Source organism: Lissotriton helveticus, chromosome 3_1 (assembly GCF_964261635.1).
Source record: "Lissotriton helveticus chromosome 3_1, aLisHel1.1, whole genome shotgun sequence".
NCBI classification, from domain to species: domain Eukaryota; kingdom Metazoa; phylum Chordata; class Amphibia; order Caudata; family Salamandridae; genus Lissotriton; species Lissotriton helveticus.
Window position 1 is genome coordinate 2,114,494,451 of NC_136061.1, and position 22,745 is coordinate 2,114,517,195.

At 44.7% G+C, this 22,745-nt stretch overlaps 1 protein-coding gene across 1 annotated transcript in view; it reads right to left on the reverse strand.

Moving 5' to 3' along the window:
- TUBGCP4 (tubulin gamma complex component 4) overlaps positions 1–22,745 on the reverse strand; it is a 380,747-nt gene that overhangs the window by 271,800 nt on the left and 86,202 nt on the right. The window contains exons 6-7 of the mRNA XM_078683319.1: positions 22,655–22,734; positions 17,020–17,221 (exon numbers count right to left, since the gene is read on the reverse strand). Of these exons, the coding sequence (XP_078539445.1) occupies positions 17,020–17,221; positions 22,655–22,734 (282 nt within the window). The remainder of the gene's footprint in view (positions 1–17,019; positions 17,222–22,654; positions 22,735–22,745) is intronic.

Here is a 22,745-nt window from a genome sequence, read left to right on the forward strand (position 1 = left end):
CAGCGGGGGAAGGATAGCTGGGGCCCCTTCTGTGGAAACCCTCCCTGCCCTTAAAAAGTGCGGGAACCTCTCAGGACCCCTTTTTCGCCTGACCCCCATAAAGGTCAATTCACCCCTACACCCACTCAGTGATGTAGGTATCAGTTGCTGTCCCTATCTCTTGAGGAGACACCCTCCTCATGCAGGTGTAGTGCGTGTAGTGTTAGGGTTCAAAGATGTACAATATGGTTTAGAACATTCGTTTGTAATCATTTCCTGGAAAGCAGAATCCCGCTAGCACATGATAATCAACATAGCGCGGTCATATCAATACAGTTTACATTTAAACCATAATATCTTCACATGACACATAAGGGCGCGGGGCTTTTCTTTCCCATACTTTTAGCTCACATAACCAAAACTTTGAACCCTTCTCAGAGCCTTGCGCTCTTCCATTTGCTCATTACTGCATAGGTAATGTGTGGCTAAACTGGACTTATCAAATGCTATAATTGCACACCAGAATGGGTGTGTCTGCACAAAGCGAAGGCAGAATAAAGATACTAATGCATGTAACCAAAGTAGGCCCAGAAGGAGAAATACTACAGCCTAAGTATGAAGTAAAACAAATGTCCTGGGGAAACTCCCACGGACCAGTGTGCCACGAAGTGACTTGGCTGTGCACTCACACATCCACGGTACAAGTAGAACCAGTGAAAAACGTTTGTACTTCTGTGGGGGTTTGTGAGCGGTGTCAGGCAGGATCACTAGAACTATTTGGCTTTTGTAGTTGAAGGTGAATGTGGTTGGGACACAGAGGCAGGCAAATGAGGACAAACCAGCCCATCAGCCAGAGATGACAAGAGGCAGCTCTAGTGGACTAGAGAGATGCCAGTAGGTGGAAACCAACCTATTGCTGCGAGAGGTCCAGTATTGGGTGTTTCACACCACCTCTGCCCATCAGTACAGACCCTCATAACCATTATTAGGGCCAAAGGGTAAAATAATTATTACTAACCTTAATGCTAAAAGCCCTTCTGCCCCAAATCCCTGGAACAGATCACCCTGCAGAGATGTTAGGCAGAAGCTAGAGGTTTAAAACAGCCACCAAGGACTATATGTTACCATGTGAAACTGACTCTGGACTACGTGTTACCATGTGAAACAGACTCTGCATCACATGATACCTTGTGAAACGACTCTTCCCAACAAACTGACTCTCGATCAGACTACACTATTTAAAGAATGTGCATGGGGTGACCCACACGGAAGGAGCAAACATCAGAAACGCAGGCATTCTACCAGACAGCCACTGAAGCCGTCTTTGCTCTGGTGTAACAGGTGTGAACCCTTCAGTCACTCCAAGTATGTCCCTGGAAATATAGAACTTTCTGCAAGTGCATTCCCAACGATTCCCGAACAATACAACAAAACTCCTTTGTTCAGTCAATGTAAAACAGCAAACCACATCTGACGCCCAAACTATATATGGTTTCCAAGTCCAAGATTAAAGAAACCAAGAGAATAAATAACATGGTTTATATAACAGTCTGAAATGCTCTTGGGGTACGGACCAGTATACCAACTTTTGTCTGCAAAATAATAGTAAACCCAGTTATGAACTACAGCGGACCTAGAGCGCAATGATATTGGGATGTGGCAGCCACAAAGATGTCTCCTTTTCGGGTCAAAATCTTACATTAACCCTAAAGCAGGCTGCATCATACAACCCACTGTTACTGGAGACACAATATTGAAAGGTTTAAGAAAATGTTTCCATACAACGGAGAAAGAGGGAAGTGTTCAGCAGGTATGCTTCTACAGAAACGAAGTCATCTAATTTCTGTACAGATTACATAGGAAAAAATAGGAAAATTGTTTCACTAGGGGAACACCATCATAATCAAGAAATATCGGAACCTGAGATATTTGCTCATTTGCTGTGATTAGGTTGAACCTTACAGGGTTGGCTTAAAGTACGCAATATTATAAGAGGAGTTGGCCTAACGGCTAGGGCGGTCGACCTCGAATCTGGGGAAATGGGTTTGAGTCTCGGCAATGCCACTGAACATCCTGTGATTCTGGGCAAATCACTTAGGGCCAAATATAGGTGGCCCGTCACCGGTCGGTAAACCCGAAATTCGGTAAATTTCAGGTTTACCGACCGGTATTGAGCCAATTGTGATGTTGGGGAGGATTCGGTAAATAACAAATCGGTATTTACTGAATCATCATTTACCGATTCGGTATTAACCGAATCGGTAAATGACATGTAGGAGGCACTTTAAAGAGTGCTTATGTGCTTTAAGGATTCGTTATTTACCACCAACTATTAGTTGGTGGTAAATAACGAATACCTTTGAAAATGCAAATCTGTGCATTTTCAACTGTGTCATGTGACAGACATACATGCCCTTAGGGCATGTATGTGTGCCACATGTTCACACAAGCACTATTCACGGGTGTAACAGGGTGTCAATGTGACACCCTGCCACCCTTGAAGCTTTCCCTGTTTTACCGAATCGGTATTTACCGATTCGGTAATTCACATTCATTCCTATGGGTCTCCGAATCGGTAATTACCGAATCGTTCCGATTTGGTCATTTTCACAGAATTTTTTAGCTACATAGCATTTACCGATTCTAAAATACCGAATCGGTTAAATTCGGTATTTTAGAATCGGTAAATTTCAATTACCTACATCTAGCCCTTAATCTCTCAGTGCCTAACAAAAACAAGCTTTTGCAATGCATTAGGTCTCGCATTTATGAGAGTTTTAGCTATTGGCATTGTAAATAGCTTAATTCTCGCAAATGCAAGACCTATTGCATTGCAAATATTTTGTTGTTCTTTACAAGCGCCCCATACCGCTCTTTCACATCAATAGAGGCCACGCACCCTTCTTTAGTGAAAGCGCCGTATGGGGCGCTTTCACAAAAAAAAGCATTTGTTTGTCAACTTGGGCTTCCTACAACCTTGGAACTGTACGTACAATACAAGCCGGCATTCGGGACAGCCACCACCTTTATTTTTTTCTTCTACACAGGAGAACATGTTTTTCCCAAAGTAAAAGGTCCTTTACCTACATGCCTTCCAAGTTTAGGAGTGTTTTGCCCGCCTTCCCTCCCTGGAAAGAGATTTACTCCTGCCCTTTTCATGAGCAAATTTCTAACCCTTTCCAGGGTAAGAAGTGTAAGAGAGACTTTGTGAATTTTGCAAAATCATTATTTTTGGTGTGCACCAACCCAGAAGGCTAACCAGACGTTGGAAAGCCTACTTCCTAACCCTAGCGTAAAGTTTCTCCTGTGTAATTGGACAAACTCTTAGCATACAATTGTGTAGGTGTAAATAGATGTACACCAGGTAAGTATCATTTTCTGAACAATTCATCGTATCTATCAACAAAAACACTTTTGTGAATTTGTCACCCAGTTGTAACCACCACTTTGCCTGGCAGGCTGATCCAAAGCTGATCCACGTGTGATTCCAACACTCAACCAAGGCCTTCCACTCTCTCGGGGATAGAAGTGGGCGAGCCAATGATGGCTTGAGCATGGTTCCAGTCAGAGGTCCACCACTGACTTGGCCTGAGGTCCCATGAGTGCCTCCTCGAGCCTAAAGAGAGCCGAGCTCTCCTGCATCCTTCTGCTATCAGAGCTACCAGTTTCTGCAAGTCGTGCTATAGTCAGGACCACTGGAATTATTCCATTTTGAGTCTGCGGTGTTTCCCATTTAGTTGTGAATTTACTGCATTTGCCACATATTTCAGAATCTGCTGTATAATCTGCATCTTTGATAAAATGACAAACTAGCAAGTGTATACTGTAACAGATATGATGCAGACTGCTAATTTATTTAGTTAACCTGGAGGCTTATTTTGGGCCTTCTTTGTCACATATTTAAACAGGTCCTTGTGACAGATCGTGCATACAGCACATAACTGTCCAAAAGAGCTGGCGGTCAAATCGGATAGTGAGTATATTATAGCCACTGGGAAGGACGCAGTCATACTAGGAATTCCCCAGCTCCTGAGAAAACTAGTCGGCCTCTGCATTTAACATTATATAAATGAAACACTGCAGAAATAAACGAGCCTCTTAATGCACTTCTATAGGGTCTACATATGAAACGCCTCCCGGCACTGGAGTCTGACACGTGATTGTAAACAACACTGGCTTGCAGTCGATTTCTACGCGAAAAAACCTCTAACACAGGAAAGACCAGATCACTTCTGTGCACAAGGAAATCACAAGAGATTGTATGAGGAGTTCGCGAGGCAAAAGTTGTGTAGAAGGGTTCTGGGGAGGAAGAAAGAATGAAAACAGGGTGGACCGAAGACGTCTGAAAGATGAAGGGAGAGAAGATATGATGAAGGGAAATAAGATATGATGACGCCTACTGGAAAGAAATGAGACTGGGAGTTAAGTTTAGGAAAGTGTGGATGAGAAGAGAAAATTAATTGAAAGGAAGTGATGCAAAACGAGGGGCGACTAGAGAAAACGTCATGGAAATAAAACAGAGAGAAAGGGAACAGAGAAGAGGGGAATCAAATGGAGGGGATACAGGAAAGATAAAGGAATTTAAGAGAAGAGGCAATACATGAAAGAGACTAAGAGAAAGAAGGAGTGATGAGATGGGGTGAGAAAAGAAAACGGAACAGAAAGAAAAAGGGAACTGAAGTTGGGGTGGGGGTGAGAAGCCAGGTGAGAGGAAGCGGAGAGAGGAAAGAAACAAGAAGAGAATAAAATGTGAGACTGGAGTAAAAAATGACAAAGGGAGAAATGAAAAGGAGGGTGAAAGAGACGGGAGCTATAACAGAAGAGAGAATAAAGGATCTAAGAGGCGTGAAGACGAAAAAGGACATGAACGAGAAAGAGGGAGGAAAGAAGGGGGAGGCAGTGGATGGTGGGAGAGATACAAGCCATAAGGAGAAACGAGTAAAAGTTGGTAGGCTTGAACTGGAATTAGAGAAAGAACCAGGCGATAATGGAGACAGCGAAAGGACGGCACAAGAGAGGAAATGGAGGCGTGGGGGTATATCGAGTTGAGATCGGTGAAATAAAGTCTGACAGAAGAGAGCGTGTGTGCTTGGGTTTTACAGCGAAAGTAAGAAAACCGATATCAGAAAAGTGAAAAGACGAACGATATGGGAAGATACAAGTTATCTACACAATACACAGCCCAGTGTTTGGGCAGCACACACTGCACGATCAGAAGCGCTACACCATTGTGTTATTGAACCTCTTTAGCGCAACTGGTACCCACGCCCCTTTCCATACAGCAGTGGGAACCGAATTCGGCAAAGTTAATCTTTTCTGGACATTAATGCCATATTAATGACTTCTAAGCACTACTCCGAGCACTAGTGGAAACTGAGGTATCCTACTAAATCACATGATTGAACTGGTGATACCCGATTCACTTCCATGTTCAGGTGTTGAGTCTTCCGCCTCTAGGCCGTGGTGTTAAATTGATCACTTTTGGGTCATGCAGTGAAATGAGTAACCTCTAGGCAGGCACTTGGCCTCTGTTTCGCGAGCTCACTGCACCAAACGAAGCCAGGAAGCATCGGGAGCAGCGCAGACAGTCAGAAGTACGGTCTTTGGCCTCTCTGCTGAAATGGCATACTTCACTGCCAACGTGTCCCAACAGCCATTCTGTGCCCCCACCACCTCTTACCACCATGGCTTATCTTCTTTAGCTGGAACAATAACAGGCAAATCACGTCACGGTTTCGATATAAATGTTTCATCCACTCATTCATTTGTGTGCTAATTAATTACATATTGTATTCATTCAAGTGAAAAGCCTAGATAGTTGTGCTTACATATTTATGGATGTACCTATTGATTTGTGACGTCTTTAGTGCCAAATGCTGAATAGTGCTGCTTTTAGGTGCCAGCAGAGCTTCCCGCAGAAAACTGAGTGTGCTGTTGGAGAATGGTGTGACTACAAGTTGATGCTAAATAAAAAGTGCTTGCATGGCTGGAATAGAGGCAGTATCCTGCCAGGGTGTCACCATAACCTCAGAATGTTTGTTGGGTTGGGAAAGAGACAACCATCAAGCTGCGCTCCTGCCGGCCATTAGTCCCCAGCAAGACCGATGCCTCATCTGGCCACCGAGGGGAAGGTCTGGCCAAGTCTTGCGGGCAGATTAACTGTATAAATGATAGAAGTGAATAAACCCCATCAGGAGAGAGCAAGAAATGGAGTTGGGTGGTAGGGGCCCTGAATACAAATAGTTCAGTAGGCCTAAGGTCTGGGAATTCTTTCTAGCAAGGGCTTTAAACTGGTCTCCTGGAACGCAGCCGACTTGAGCATAAGTAAAAACAAATGGAGGTTCTTGAAAGAACAGAATGCCGATATAATACGTATTCAATAGTCCTGGATTATTACGAATTGGTCCATGGAAGATTATTATATGATGAGCAGCCCTGCATCTCCGGTGAGCGGGGACGTGCTCAAGGAGGCATCGCCCTTTTGCTTAGATCAAGCCATAAATGGTCTTATAAAACAACCTCACATTCCTCTAATTTATTTCAGGTAATTAAAGTAGAGACCAAGAAAGATCCTGTTAACCCAGAGTCCTTTTTAATTGTGAATGCATACATTCCATACAAGATTTGTATTTGTATTTTGCTTTTTTAAGGCACACAGCTACCCAAGGGTTTCCCGGCGCCGCCTGGAGGTACCAAAAGAGAGAACGGCCACCCAACCTGGCCAGTCTGTGCCTCGGGACCGAGAATTTTGCATGGTTGGCTGAACGGAGAGGATGAGAGGGGACATAAGGTTTAACAATGGAATTCAAGTATTGGGGAGCCTTACCTGTTTTGATCTTAAACATATAAGTCAGAGTTTTGAATTTGATGCAGTTTTCCACTTTCAGCCAATGGAGTTCACGCAAAGAGCTCGAAGCGGAGATTGTTTTAGGGCTCCGGCACAGAAGGCGAGCAGCAGCTTTTTGCACAACTTGAAATTTGCGAATAACATCCTTGTTTGCTCATAAATAGAGGATGTTGCCATAGTCCAGGCGAGAGGTGACCAAGGCATGGACTACAGTTCTTTTTGTGGAGGCCGGCAGCATCCACAAGATTTTCCTAAGCCATTTGAGGATGACAAAGCAGGTCGCAGCCACCTTTGTTGCTTGAGGTCTGATCGAGAGGTGGTCATCGATAATAAAACCCAGATTGCGGGCTTATTTGGTAGGCTGGGGAGAGCACCCAATTCAGGGGGCCAGTGTTGGGGACCCCAAAGCTCTTTGTTCTTCCCTAACATTAACACCTCTGTGTTGGAACTGGCCCTTCTTGCAGGGTCATCCTCAAACTTTTTGCTTCTTCCTCCCTTATTTTTCCTGACCCGTGGCTGTTGGCAATAGGACTCTGCACACTTTACCACTGCTGATCAGTGCTAAAGTGCATATGCTCTCTATGTAAATTGTTATTCTGATTGGATATACATGTTTGGCATATGTGTATCACCATGAAGTCCCTAGTAAAGTGCACTGGGTGTGCCAGGGCTGGTGATGACAAGTGCTACTAGTGGGCCTGCAGCACTGATTGTGCCACCCACATGAGTAGCCCTAAAATGGTGTCTCAGGCCTGCCACTGCAGTGCCTGCGTGCAGTTTCGACTGCCATGTCCTCCTGGTCAGTGTCCCCACTGACCAGGCCTAACCCTTCCCTTTTCGTGCACATCAGTCACCCCTATGAAAGGCTCAAGGTACCCCCCTGGGCAGGGTGCAGTGTATGTGAAAGGTAGAGCATGTACTGGTGCAGGTAACATGTTCTGGTAGTGAATTACAGCCATTTTCGTTTTTCACTATTGTAAGGCTATCTTGCTCCATAGATTAACATGGGGGATGCTGGCTACAGTGGTTAACAGCATTTCTTCCCATAGGAACAAGATAGGACATAAGTATCTAGTATCCCTGAACTCAGAATTTAATAACACATCTTTTAGGAAAGGTTGTTTTTAAATTCTGTGTTTGAGAACAGCACTTTTAGAAAGTTGCTGTTCTCTTGTCTGACCCTTCTGTGTGCCTGGGCCTGTTTGTGTATTGACTGTCTGGTTTGAGAGTGACAGGGGCTGGGGAATTCCCCAGGAGGGAATTCCCCTGGATGAGTCAGCACTAGGCTGAATGACTGCATTTGCAACTGGAGTAGTGGGAGGAGTTAGCACGTGGGCTGAATAGGGCTGTGCCTGCCTTCCACAATGCTGGCTCCACCCCCCTGCTGGGCGGCTGAGGACCCTGCCCCTCACTCTGAAAGGAAGCCAGAAGCCAGCAAAACAAAGTACTCAGGAAACACCCAGAACTGGTTCAGACCGGGCTCAGGGCCCACTTGCACAAAGAGAACAAAGACTTTTAGGGGTATAAGTACAGGACCCCTGACAACAAAAAATTAGATCATCGTGGAAATCAAGAAGGAACCTCTGCCAAGGAGAAAGCTGAAACTGAAGAAGGAAGATTGTCCTGCTGTTGCTCTGCTGGACTGACCTGTTGCTTTGCTGCCAAGGAGAGGGGAAGGACTTTGCTGCTGAGCTGTGTCCCCTGTCTTGAAGGAATCTCCAAGGGCCTGAGTAGAGCTGGCTCCCTGTTTTGAAGTCCCAGGAACAAAAGGACTTCACCCCCAGCTTCCCTGAACTCTGCTGAGAGAGTTCTGTCCTTCCTAGAGTGCTTGATCCAGTTGTGGGGCCTCTGGAAGTTGTACCTGAGCTGGGAAGCTTGAAGCTAAGCTTGAGTGACTTTTGAAACTGAAAAGTGTCGCATCGCTCGCTTGCGGAGCGCATCCCCGACAGTGCGAGAAGTTTCCCGCCGCTACGGAGATCAAGATCGTCGCAGCGCCTGACGCCGCTGCCAGAGACGTCGCATCCTTCGTTTGCGGGACGCACCAGACCGGTGCGGGAGAATCGAACATCGCTGCGAGTATCGTCGCAGAGCCTGTCGTCGCTGGGTGAGATTGCCGCACCGCTTGCTTGCGGACCGCATCACGTCGCTGCGAGCATCGTCGCAGAATCAACGCATCGAGGAGCTGCGAGAGAGAGGATCCCCGCTGGACCGTGCATCGTCGCCCCGGAGATCGTCGCAGCCCCTACGAGATCGTCGCATCGTGCCTTTGCGAAAACAGACTTCCTACAGAACCTACGCACCGGAATCCACACAAGTGGCCTTCCTCCCCATACAGACCGGATTCGTCGCAACACGCCCGCTGCTGCAGCGGGGCTGTCGCATCGCCTCCCCAGGGTCTCAGGAGCAACGCATCACTTGTTTTCCACCGCACCAGCTTCTGCTTTTGGAACTTTGTTGCATCTAAAAGGTACTGTGAGTAAACGTGACGCAACTGTGAACTTTTCACGCATCTGTAGAGAATTCTAACGCAACCTTAAGAACTCTTTTTGAAACCATATTCTTGAACTGTGTATGTTGGATTTTTGTCGTTTTGGTCTTGTGTAGTTTAGATTAAAAATACCTTTATTTTTCTAAACTGTTGTGGAGTCAGTTTGTGGTGTTTTCACTGTGTTACTGTGAGTGTTGGTACAAATACTTCACGCATTGCCTCTGGTTAGCCTAGACTGCTCATGCCAAGCTACCTAGAGGGTGAGCAGGGGTTATCTCAGAGGGTTATCTCCTTGCCCTGACTAGAAGCAAGGGTCCCTATTTGGACAGTGGTACCTACCTCTGCCAACTAGAGACCCCCAGATCTAACACTCAGTCTTCTCCCCATTGAGCTTAAGTGAATTGACTTGCATCCACTGTGCGATTTTACAAAGCCCCACTTGCCTTTGCCTCATCTATCCTCGAAAACTCAGAATGTAAGAACCTAATGTTGGTTGGAGACCAGAATATTAAAGTTTCCACCCATAGTTTGGGGCTTTTTGCTAACTCCGCTAAGGATGAAGCATTAAACATACCGCCTGCTCAATTTCCAAATCCTAGTCGAACCGATAAAAGAGGAACAATTTTACTAGAAGGCTTAAGAAATTTGGAGGCATTCGTAGTCAATGGGAGACTAGAAAAAGATATCCCAGCGAAAAATACACATAAGGGACCGAAGGGTGGCCTCATTATTGATTATGTAATTTCCTCGGTTGATTTTTTAAAATATTTTAGGAAATCGATTTAGTGACCATATGGTGATTAGTTTAAAAGTAGAGCTGTCCTGTGCTTGGGAGAGCTCTTGGAATTTTAAGGATAAAGCGGTAGTTTTCAACAAAGCAAATGGCAGAATTTACGGCCATTCTTTGGCAGTCTCAAAACTAAGTGTCTTTAACCATTTTAATAGGCGACAAGCAGCATAAAGTAACAGAATATTTAGGTCACCACAAAAATAATTTTGCTGGAAACTTATAGTCATAGTATAAACAGTATGGTTATGTCTTCTAAATCTTTCCACCCAATAATTAAACAGAGACCTGGTCTTAATCCATTATTTCACATAAATAAGGATTTAAACAAATTAGCGAGGGCCCAATTTTTGAATTATTCCCCGGAACGAAATAGATTAATTGGTTTACTAAAGAGGAAAAGACAATGGAAAAAATGCTCCTTAAAACAAAAAAAGGAAGATTATGAATGGGTTCAATTGAAAGATGCTGCTTCCAAAAATAATTCAAAACGATACTGGGGAATAATTGCGGAAAGTTGTGGTACTGGAATTAAATCTCTTCCCATTTCAATAAATGAAGAAGAATGGAAATCCCACTTACTGGAACTTTATTCCGCAAATTCAAATTCCTTTTGGCCCGGCTTCTCTTGAATGAACTCCCTAAAAGTTTCAGTTTACAATAATGCTCCTAATAAGGAGGAAGTTGTTAGACTGATTAAAAAAACAAGAGCTTCAGGGGCAATGGACCCAGATGAAATCCCCATGTCAATTATAAAAAAAGAGCCAATATTATGGGCAACATATCTTACCCCTCTGTTTGAATATTGCTATCTGAATGGGCGGACCCCCTCGTCATGGTCCGGTAGCATTCTAATTCCGCTGTATAAAAAGGGCTAAAGACATCTTCCAGGTAACTACCGGCAAATAGCCTTATTAGACGCAGAAGGGAAAATCTTTGCCCGCAGTTTTCTGGAGAATCTCACTGATTGGGTAGTAGAGGAGAAAATTCTCCCCATTGAGCAAGCAGGGTTTAGGAAAAGCCATTCCACTTTCAACAACATCGGTTTGTTGAAACTAATAGAAGAGAAATATACGGACTCTCGCAGGACAACTGTCTATGTAGCATTTATACTTTTCTACTGCTTTCGATAAGGTAGACCGGCCGCTTCTTTGGAAAAAAGTTATATATAATGGGGGTGCCTTCTACTCTGTTATCCTTAATTATTGCTCTACAGTCTCAAACATGGTGCCAGGTATTAATGGGGGAAACTCTGGGCCTATCTTCAGTAATTACTACGGAAAACGGTTTGAAGCAAGTTTGTCTATTAGCACCTCTACTGTTCTCTCTATATGTAAAAGATCTACCGGATTATTTTTCCTTAATGGAAGGGGAAGCGCCGGAGATAGGTGGCCGTTATTTTCCCTGCCTTAGGTATGCAGACAATATTGTAATTATTGACCTCACCCCTATTGGTTTACATAAAAAATTGTCACGTCTCCAGAACTGTACGTCAGCACAATTTTTGAAAATAAATGTTTCTAAAAGTAAGGTTTTGGTTATGAAACGAGGAAAAAATAGAAAAGTTAGTAATTTTAATTGGAGAATTGGTTCCGAAAAACTAGAGATTGTAGATTCTTACCTTTATCTGGGGTAAGTTATTTCAAGTAGTACAAGGATTAGTCCCCATATTGAACATCGCTCTTCTAAAGCGACATCGCATGCAAATGGTCTACGCCTATTTTATAGTGCTTTGGGTCAAAGACATTTCTCACATTTGCTTTTAGTTTTTAAAACTAAAATTCCTCCTACCTTCTTATACACAATTGAACCTATACTAGTAAGTGAATGGAGCTTTTTGGATAAGATCGAAGGCCAAATCTTCTGTAAATTATGTAACTTAAATACACTTGTCCCAATAGCCGCCATTAGGCTAGAATTTGGCCTGGTAAGTTTTTTCACAAGGTTTAGCTAGGGTAATTTGTTGGGGTTATCAGCTAAAGAACAGTGAACCTTTTTCTTTGAGGAGTTTAATGCGACAAGAGATTTTGGCAGGACAAATGTATAAATACTCTTTTTTTTGCCATTTCTTCTTGGCACTGCAACATTTTAATGTGCAAAAGGATTTCGTGTTATCCTTCTATCCCACAGAATTAAAATCTTTTTTAAAGATTTCAAGTGGCTTAATTAGCTATCAGAGATATGTTAATATTTGCTGAGCAAGGGCCAGACTGAAAACAATAGTCAAGAATGCTTCCCCAAGAGTTCCTCAGAAGTACCTCTCCTGGAACTTAAGCCACGGTATTCTCCGATGGATTACCCTTTGCCATTTGAACCTTTTTCCATTAAATGATTTAACCGTAAATTGGTCACCTAATAGAGAAGTTAGAAAAAACTGTCACTTTCGTAATCTGGATATTCAGAACCTTGATCATCTCTTGTTTTTATGTTCGGCTTTGACTGCATCTGGATTTAGGTGGCTTGATCCAATGTTTATCCAGAATGGCATCAAAAATGTTTTGTCTGCTAGAGAATTTTGGTTTTGTCCAAAAAATGAAATAGTATGCACAAAACTTTTAAACTTTCTTAGGGAGTTTATGAATATCTTTTAAATTTTCTTTATTAGACCCAGAGTATGGTTGGCTATGCATCTAATTAGTTTTCTTATATTGCCTTCAGAGCTCCAAGTTCTCATGTCTCTTCGACCTTTTGTATTTACTTTTTTATTTGCGGAAAATATATATTTATGATTGTTGTTACCTCTTTGATGTTTGCACTAAACTAGGTTTTTTCCATCTCAAATGAGTCCTAAGGGAAATGTTTTTGCTGCTTTATGATGCACTTTATATAAAATATATGATGCTGCCATGATATGATATATTTCCAAATTGTACTAATACTTAACAGGATTTGATCCTTTACTGTTTTAGTATAGGAGGTAACTTTTCGATTGCTGCTCATGACGGCCGGAAGCCATCAGAACGTTGCCGCTACGCACACGTGCGGTTAATACCCAACCTGTCGGGAAAATTAATCAGTGGGCGGAGTTCTGACAGCTCCTGGCCGTCATTAGCACATGCCCACCGTGATTTATGGCGGCCGGGAGCTGTCATCAGTACCGGAGCGCCACACCCAACCCCGCCCCCCCCCCCCCTCGCACTGCGGCAAAATTAACACCACAGCAAAGGGGTTAAGTGGACCTCACCAAATTCTTAATAAACATATTGAATTGAAATTAAATTGAGACCGGGGAGTCACATTTAAGCGAGACCTATTGCATTGCATCACGGACAATGGGAGGGGGCACGGACAACGGGAGGGCGCTGTAGGGGGTGAGAAGGCGTGAAAAAATAGTGCTGACAGTGTAAATAACTGTTACCATGTAACACTCCGAAATAAAGGGGACAGTAGCCATGGGAAGGTAATAATGACAACATGGCCATAATAGGAGGGACTAACAAGCCTCATAATCAATCAGAAGACAGCATTTACTATGGACAAAGACAGTAGCCAATAACAAAATTGGCGGGCAGTGGGCGGGGTTTCCCTTACTAGTGAACTACCCCAGATCTTCCCTAGAGCAGCGCTTGTGCGCTGACTCTAGGCTCGAACTAATGAATGTGTCCTCATATAATGCAACTGGTGCTATGTACAGCGCTCGGATACCCGATTCGGGTCATGTTCGTGCTATCTAAAACTCTGTAAAATAAATAAATAAAAAATAATGAGCTAGTATTTCGTTAAATTAACTGTAGTTCAATAACAAGACCTTCAAACTACAAAACAGATGGATAATTTTTCATTGCTGTGTGAAAATATAGGAAGAGAACAGTGAACGTTCTAGAAAAGTCCAAGAATGAAAGCTTGTAAGTGGGTAACTAGGCTCTCCCAGGTTGATTGACAGGCCAAGGTGGGAACGCACCTCGAACTGTATGACGAGATTTAGTGTGTTTCCATTTTAGACGAAAGTCAATATTCCTCAGTATGCTGAAGACGCACCACTCTACCTGAAGGTTTCCTCTAGTCACAACAATAAGCATCACTGCAATTCAAGATGGATATCATAGACTGATATCAAACCAATTCTACAAAGCCAGTCAAGCTCAACAACAATTACATAGTTGCCTTGCCATAACTAATCTAGAAAGCTTAACTCCATGACCAGCTAACAGTGTTAAATCCCTAGGTTTCAACAACTTCAGCTTCAGGACTCACCTTAAAATGAAATACGCATACAAATCTCTTTTTTTCTGGACAATTAAGGCCTTTTTACCGGAACTGGATTTCAAAACTGCTGTAGGAGCACTGCATTCGCTCTTCAAAACAGAGGCACCCTGCCCCTCAGAATCGCACAAAAACCCATAACACCAACGTACAGTGTCCTCATTTTTTATGACAGCCTGATCAAAGGTTTCCAATAGCACAACAGAATCACACTTACCATCAAAGAAGTCCATCCGCTCTCTTTGCTCTCCCGTATACCACATAAAGAGGTGCTGCATCGCCTATAAGGTAGTGAAAACAAACATCCTACCACACTTGGGAACAGAGGGAAAGATCTCTTCAGCAACATCACCAGGCTTGAGACAGAAATGTAGGAAGGAGATGAACAGATATAGGGCCATTTCCTGCTGTGCGCCAGGGCTATGAAAATCCATTTCAATCATATCGTGCATGTGCCATCCCTTTCCCACATGCAAAAGGAGCTGACACCCCATTACTTAAGGCACATTTCACTCTCTGACTACCCTGCCACACATCTCCAGACGTGCATCCATTTTACCTCTCCTCCTTTCTTCCTAATTTGATCCTAGTCTTTTCTATTAAAATCTTCAATCTAACCCTGCTGTGTATCTCTTCCCACAACCTACTTTCGAATTCCTCCGTAATTGAGCCTCTTATCTTTCTATAAATCTCCACTCTTGAGCAACGCTCCCTTGTTTTGTGGCAAGGCTAACGCTATGTACGTAACCCTTGTGACTTGCTATATTCTTTCACTCCATTTAAATTGGAAGCTTTCATACATCTGATCTGATGGAGATGATTTAATTACATTCTTTTTTAACTCTTTAGAACCATTAAGTTATCTGTTTCCCCCAAGTTTTAAAGTGATTTGATACTGAAAACCAAAAGTAGAAAGCGCCTTTTAAAACTTCCCCTTCTACAATGAGCATAAATATCAGCAAAATTAAAATATTATTGGGTGGCTTTGGGTAAAGACATTTGTCAACTCACATAAGACAATATCATGTATTTTGCCTAAACAGATAATTTATACAGCAAGAAATATTAGCAGTTTCTATATTACTAGGGGAAAAAAAATACTTCAGCAATAAACTAGTATTTGTATTTTAGGAATTTAAATAGCGCAGCATACACAACCACAATAGGATTTCTTGGTTGCTAAAAAAAGGCCTTATTAAAATCATGCACAATAGAAAATAAAAAAAAGAGTTATCTCGCAATCATTTTACCACCTCAAATCATGTGATTTAGGGAAAAGCCAAGAGTTCAACACTTTTCAATATTTGGGAAGATTTTGTTCACAATGTATATATATGAAGGGGTAACGAGTTCCAGCGCCTATCCGCAGCCACTGAAAATGCTCAGGCACAGTTACCTTTTCAACAAAACTTTAAAACTAATAATAGTTTCTGACTCGCAGACCTTAACAAACACCTAATGGGTCTACAATTGAAATCTAGCATATAACAGTGAGACGTGAAGTATAGAGGACCTTATGAACCAAACACATTGATTTACACTGAATTTTCAGAGCAAGTCAGGAAGGTGTCCAAGGGCAGCAGTGGCACATTCTCAGGCTTTAAGGCCAAATTAAAGTTTAACAGCATAATTCTGGATTAATTGAAATCTCTGAATTTTATATAAAGGGAGCTCCAGATAAATACAATTACAATAATCCCGTTGAGTGGATACAAAGGCATTCAGTATTTGCAACCTCTGTTATGTGATGAACAGATAGAAAATGTGCTCTATACAGTGAAGCTCAAAAGGACAAGATTTGCACACAGTAGAAATTTGATCAGGCAGGAATAATGTACTGTCAAATTTAACACAAAGATTTCTAACACAAGCAACGGGATTGGGCTTGGGTTCAAGTACATCAAGCCAGAATGGCAAATTCGAAAAAGGTGAAGGATAAGGAGTACTCAGGATTTTAGTTTTGTCTTCATTTAGCTTTAGCTGATTTAAGCTCACCCAACGAAACACCGTGGCGAGCCACTCATGAATTGAGTAGCATAATTTTTATCATCATCGAATTTTCATAAAATAACTTGAGTATCATCTGCATATAGGTAGACTCCGAAACTACAGGTGTCATTAAGATAAGATAATGGTACCATACACAAATTGAACAAAAGCAAGGGCTGGCTGTGAAAGTGAAAGGTGAAAGAGAAATGTTATGAGTGTTGAGAAAAAGATGTCATACAGCCATGCCAAAGCAAGCCCTTCGACTCCAAAATCCTGCAGGTGACACAGCTGGATCTGATGGTGAACAGTGTTGAACTGCCAACAAAACAAACAGGGTAAAGGCTGCTGGGGTACAGGCATCTAAACCCGAAAGCACTGTATTCACCACACTGCCCTGTGCGGAAACTCATCCAGCAAGAGTAGAAAGGAGGATTGTCTTCCACAGAGGTCAACAGATGGTCAGAAACTGCTTTTTCAAGCAGTTTTGCCAAATAAAGTAACAGAAAAAAAGACGATAATTTGAGAATTCATTTGAGTCCAAAGATGCTCTTTTCAGTAATGGCAACACATATGCTTTTTCAAACATTCAGGGGCTCTACCAGATTTTAGAGCCGCATTCTCCACAGTCTGAGATCAACTGAATTCTTGTAAAAAGGAGACAACATTAACTACAAAGTTAACATAGTCTGCATTTTGGGTATTAGAACTTTATACATATTGTCTTACCAGATCCTGTAGTTCTCGCAGCTGCTTGCCAGTTAGCCCTCCAATGCCAAGGTCATCCTCTTCCTCCTGAGTTGAAACGTTCCCAAATGACAATGACTGGCCTTGTTTGACAAAGAACTCTTCATATTGGTCAAGTAGGAGACCATGCAGCATCCAAGCAGAAACTTGTTTGTACATGACCCCATGACACACTGCTAAGACTCTAGAGCAGAAAATATATGTAGGATGAAAAAACTTTTTGCAAAGTGATCTGTCCAATAAAACCCAACAAACCGAACTAAAGAGACCAGTTAGTAGATTAAATACACTCACAGGTTCACAAGTCCCAACGCAAACTTCCAACGAATACAAATCAGTGCATGTTTAGTGACAAATGTCTGTTTTTCAGCTTCAGAAAGCATTGCTAAATTGAACATTATCATTTAGCTTGACCCTGGACATCATTGTGACTGTTCTGCAATATTGCCATTAACCTTAGTACCCTGGTTTACGTATTAACCCGTCTGGCCTATTTACAGTATGATCTATTTACATCAATTCCAACATGGAGAGTTTAGCATGGAATAAGCGAGCATAAAAAAGTATGATGCTATGTAGCACAATCAACTAACTGCAAGATCAAAGAACGCAAAGAGTGATGGTTCCGCTCTTTATCACTACACTAAAATAAGATTTCTTCATGGCTTACTTTAGCCATCAATACAAAAGGTGATGGGAGAAATGCTTGCAAATAGTTCAAACCACTTGCAATTGCTTTGGGTAGCCCTCAAGTCTGTGGTGTTTAACCCATTATGCCACTCTAGGCTAATCAGTACTGACTCTGCTCTACATGTGAATGATCATCTTGAATTGCCAAGCAAAGTCCCCTCTAGAAGGGAACACAAACAATCCCAGACAAGTTTCAGCCTTGTTAGGCTCTATCAGGGAGGTACAGTTTGGATTATTTGGCATAGTGATAATCGGACCCACTTCTGGGCATGCCCTTGGCCAACTCAGATTGTTAGGTAAAACACACAAAAAGTAGTGGGGAAAATGCTTGCAAATAATTTAAATTGAAGGCAACCACTTTATAGCATTATACGCAGGGCTTTTCAGTACTCTGTCACTCTAGATAGTGGCCAACCTAATTCCAATCAGAATGGCCCGACCCTTGACTTCTGGTCAGGGACATGCTCTCTCCCTTAGCAGCCACATCTGTTGTGCCGCTGCGAGGTGGCTGGTAGGGGTTCAAGCCTTGCCTATGCTGTTCCTCTGTTGCCAGTCTGCCTCGTTGTGCCCGTTTTTGCCCTTGTGACTGGCTGCCTTTTGTAAGTAGTCGTAATTGTATTTACTGTGCTGTTATCTGTGCCCTTGTTTTTTTAAGTGCTCGTTCTACCGTCGCCCTTTTTCCCGCCGCTGCTCCCCCACGGCCCCTCCCCCTTGCCGTCCCAGCTCCCACCTACCAGCTGAGCTTCTCTCCCACTTCACTATTTAATGGAGGCCACTGCAAGGGTAAACAAGCACAACTTCGGTCAGGGACCTGCTCTCTCCCCCGGCAGCTCCGCTGTTGTGCCACTGCCAAGGAGAGGTGGCTGGTAGGGGTTCGAGCCTTGCCTCTGCTATTCCTCTTTTGCGTGTCTGGCCCGTTGTGCCCGTTTTTGCCCTTGTGACTGGCTGCCTTTTGTAAATAGTTGTATTTATTGTGCTGTTATCTGTGCCCTTGTTTTTTAAGTGCATGTTCTTGCGTCACACTTTTACCCGCCCCTGCTCCCCCGTGGCCCTTCCCCCTTGCCGTCCCCACTCCCACCTCCCGGCTACCCTCCCCCTTCACTACTTAATGGCGGCCTCTGCGAGGGTGAGCAAGCATGACCTCTGACCTCTGGTCAGGGACCTGCTCTTTCCCCCAGCAGCTCCGCTGTTGTGCCGCTGAGAGGTGGCTGGTAGGCTGGTATGGGTTTGAGCCTTGACTCTGCTGTTCCCCTGTTGCCCTTTTTCCCCGCTGCTGCTCCCCTGTGGCCCCTCCCCCATGCTGTCCCCGCTCCTGCCTCCACGCTGAGCTTCCCTCTCACCTTCACTAGTTAATGGCAGCCGCTGTGAAGCCACGAAGCAGGCGGGCGTGCCCAAGGCAAGCCTGTCTGCACCAGTCCGTGACCCGACCGCGACCAGCACAAGGGACCCTGGATCTCCGAGCATCCACCGCTATGACTCAGCTGCCCTCCTCGCACTCAACCCCAGAAACAACAACTGCAAGCTGTCCACGCCGACCACCACCCACAGCCAGTTCTCCTGCCGTCACTGCCACCAGACCTTCACCACCCTCTGCAATCCCACGGACACCATCCCAAAATAGGACGCCAACACCACCGAAGTCCTGAAATGCATCTCCTCAACGTGCGCTCCCTGCACAAACACGCCATAGAGATATGGAACCTCCTCGACACCCTCTCGCAAAATGTCGCCTTTTTCACAGAAACCTGGACCAAAGCCGCCTCCGCCCGACATCGACACCACCATCCCTGACAGATACAAGATCCAGAGGAAAGACCGCCCCAACTGCCCAGGTGGAGGACTCGCCATCGAACAGAAGAGCTCCCTCCAACTCACCACCTCCGCTACGAGCGACTCCCCGTCCACCACTGAGCACCTCCGCTTCCAGATACAGACCAACCCCAGATCCATACTACGTGGCACGCTCGCCTACAGGCCCCCCGGACTACGAACTGCATTCGCCACTACCTTTGCCTCCCCTGACTACATACTCATCGAAGACCTTAACTTCCACCTTGCTATCCTCAACTACCCCAACTCCTCCACCCTCCTGGACAACCTCACAAACCTCAGACTGAAACAGCTAGTCACCACCCCCACCTACAAGGCAGGACACAACCTCGACCCCATCTTCGCAGGAGGTGACAACATCCACTTCAGGCACACCACGGAACCCCTCTGGACGGACCACCACGGTGTACACTTCCGCGCCTACAAACCCACCGCCCCCAAACCTGCACCCCATCCACCACAAAGGAACTGGAGCAAATTCACCAAGGAGCACCTCATCTCCACCCTCAACCGCGATGCCCCCTCTACTTCAGCCGACGCCAACCTTGCTGCCAAAGAACTACACAGATGGATCTCCAACTTTGCAGACGAACTAGCCCCCCTCCGCAACCCTAACAGTCTACGCCACAGTAAAGCCACCTGGTTCACCGCCGATCTCCAGTCATACAGGTGCACCTGCAGATGTCTAGAGAAGATTTGGCGAAACAGCAAAACGCCGAAAGACGGCACCACATACAAGAACTCCATGACATAATACCACTAGCTCATCATATGAACGAGACAAACCTTCATCCAGAACAAGATCTCCGCCAACGCCGGTAACTCGAAAGAACTCTTCAGCATCTTCCAAGAATTCACCAAACCCCCAAATGAGGCCAAAGACATCACCCCTTAACAGGATCTCTGCAACAAGCTCAACTCCTAGTTCTATCTGAAAATCAAGTCCGTCTACGACAATTTCAACTACTGAACCCCGGACTCCGAAACCACCCCCCCTTCAACCAACGCCAACTAACCCACCATCTCCGCCTAGACCCAAACCACAACCGAAGACACCAAATTAACCATGAAAGGCATCCAATCAGGAGCACCCACTGACCCCTGCCCTTCGGACACCTTCAACAGAGCCGCCGCCGCAATGGCACCGAAACTACGACACACCATCAACACCACCTTCAAAACTGGCACCTCCCTGACGACTGGAAATGCGAAGAAGTGAAGCCCCTGCTCAAGAAGCCCTCGGCAGACCCTTCGGATCTCAAGAACTATCGACCCATCTCCCTCTTTCCCTTCAGGGTCAAAGTCACCGAGAAGACCATCAATGCTCAACTTACGAAATTCATTGGAGAGAACGCCATCCTCGACCCCTCCCAATCCAGATTCCACAGCAACCATGGCACTAAGACCACCCTACTCGCTGCCACAGATGAAATCCGCACCCTCCTCGACCAAGGCCACACCACGGCCCTAATCCTACTCAACCTCTCTGCAGCCCTCGACACCATCTCCCACTGCACACTCGCCACCAGACTCCACGACGCCGGCATACGCGGAACCGCCCTTGAATGGCTCCGCTCCTTCCTCACCGGCAGGACCCAAAGAATCAGTCTGCCACCCTTCCTCTCAGAACCCACAGAGATCAACTGCGGAGTGCCCTAAGGATCATCACTCAACCCAACGCTCTTTAACATCTTCATGCGTCCCCTCACCGCCATAGTCAGACAGCACGGACTCAACATAGTCTCCTACAACGACGACACCCAGCTCATCCTCTCCCTCACAAAAGACCCCGTCACCACCAGACTCAGCTTTCACGACGGTGTGAAGAATGCTGCATTCTGGATGTGCAGAAGCTGCCTGAAGCTCAGCTTGGAGAAGACAGAGGGTCTCGTCCTGGGACCCTCCCCCACAGCCTGGGACAGCACCTGGTGTCCTGCTGCCCTCGGCAGCCCGCCAACCCCCACCGACCACGCCCAGAACCTCTGCATCATACTCTACTCCTCCCTTTCCATGACTCGACAGGAAAACACAGTCACCTCCACCTGCTTTAACACCCACCGCATCCTTCACAAATCTTTCAAATGGATCCCCTCCGAATCAAGAAAAAACGTCACCCACAAACTCATAAACAGCATACTAGACTACGAAAAGCCCCCTAAGCCGGAATCAACAAGTGCCTACACTGCAAACTGTAGACCATACGGAACACCGCAACCAGACTCGTCCTCGGCATCCCTCAGCAACAGTACATCACCCAACACCTACGAGGCCTCCACTTGCTCCCCGTCGTGAAGAGAATAACCTTCAAGATACTTACCCACGCCTACAAATGTCTCCACAACACCGGACCCCAATACCTCAACCAGAGAATCTCCTTCCATGCACCCAAGAGAAACCTCCGATCCTCCGACCTCGCCGAAAAACCCCAAGCATCAGCAGACCCAGAACAGGCGGAAGGGCCTTCTCTTACATCGTGGCCAAGACCTGGAACGAGCTCCTGATTGACATCAGACAAGCCCCCTCTCTGAACATCTTCGGGAAGACACTCAAGACCTTGCTATTCGACTGAACGGAACTGCATACCAGCCAGCGCCTTGAGACCATCACAGGTGAGTAGTGCACTTACAATTCCCTGATTGACTGATTGAATGGATTACTCCAATCATATCATGAAGCCTTTTACCCCAATCTTGCTTCAACACTACTATGATACACAAACCAATGTATGATATACCAAGCCACTGCACTGAGCCTGATTTAGGATTTCCGCTTTTATGATTCTATTTTTCTTCATTTATTTACTAAATACATTTATTAAAAGAGGCCAGCTCAAAATCTTTAAGCATTTCTATTGTCTTCCATGCTCTCTTTATAAAGACATAAAGAGACTTAACGCCTTACAATCTTGAAAATACTTAAACAGAAATCATAGCATCTTGCCTTTTCTAGTCAAATCGTCCAGCTTCTTTTTATTAATTACCCAAATCTTAGGCTTTTAGATACATTCTTGTTTAAAATTTGTGCTCAATATGTAATAGCTCAGGCATCTGCAATACATGTATTATATGTTATAGTGTAAAGACAAATGAACCCTTACTTTTCCAGGGCACTACGTACAGGCGGCAGACCTCCACAGCTATGCTTGTGAACATTTTCCAGGATCTGGCAACCGTGGATCTGCAGTAAAG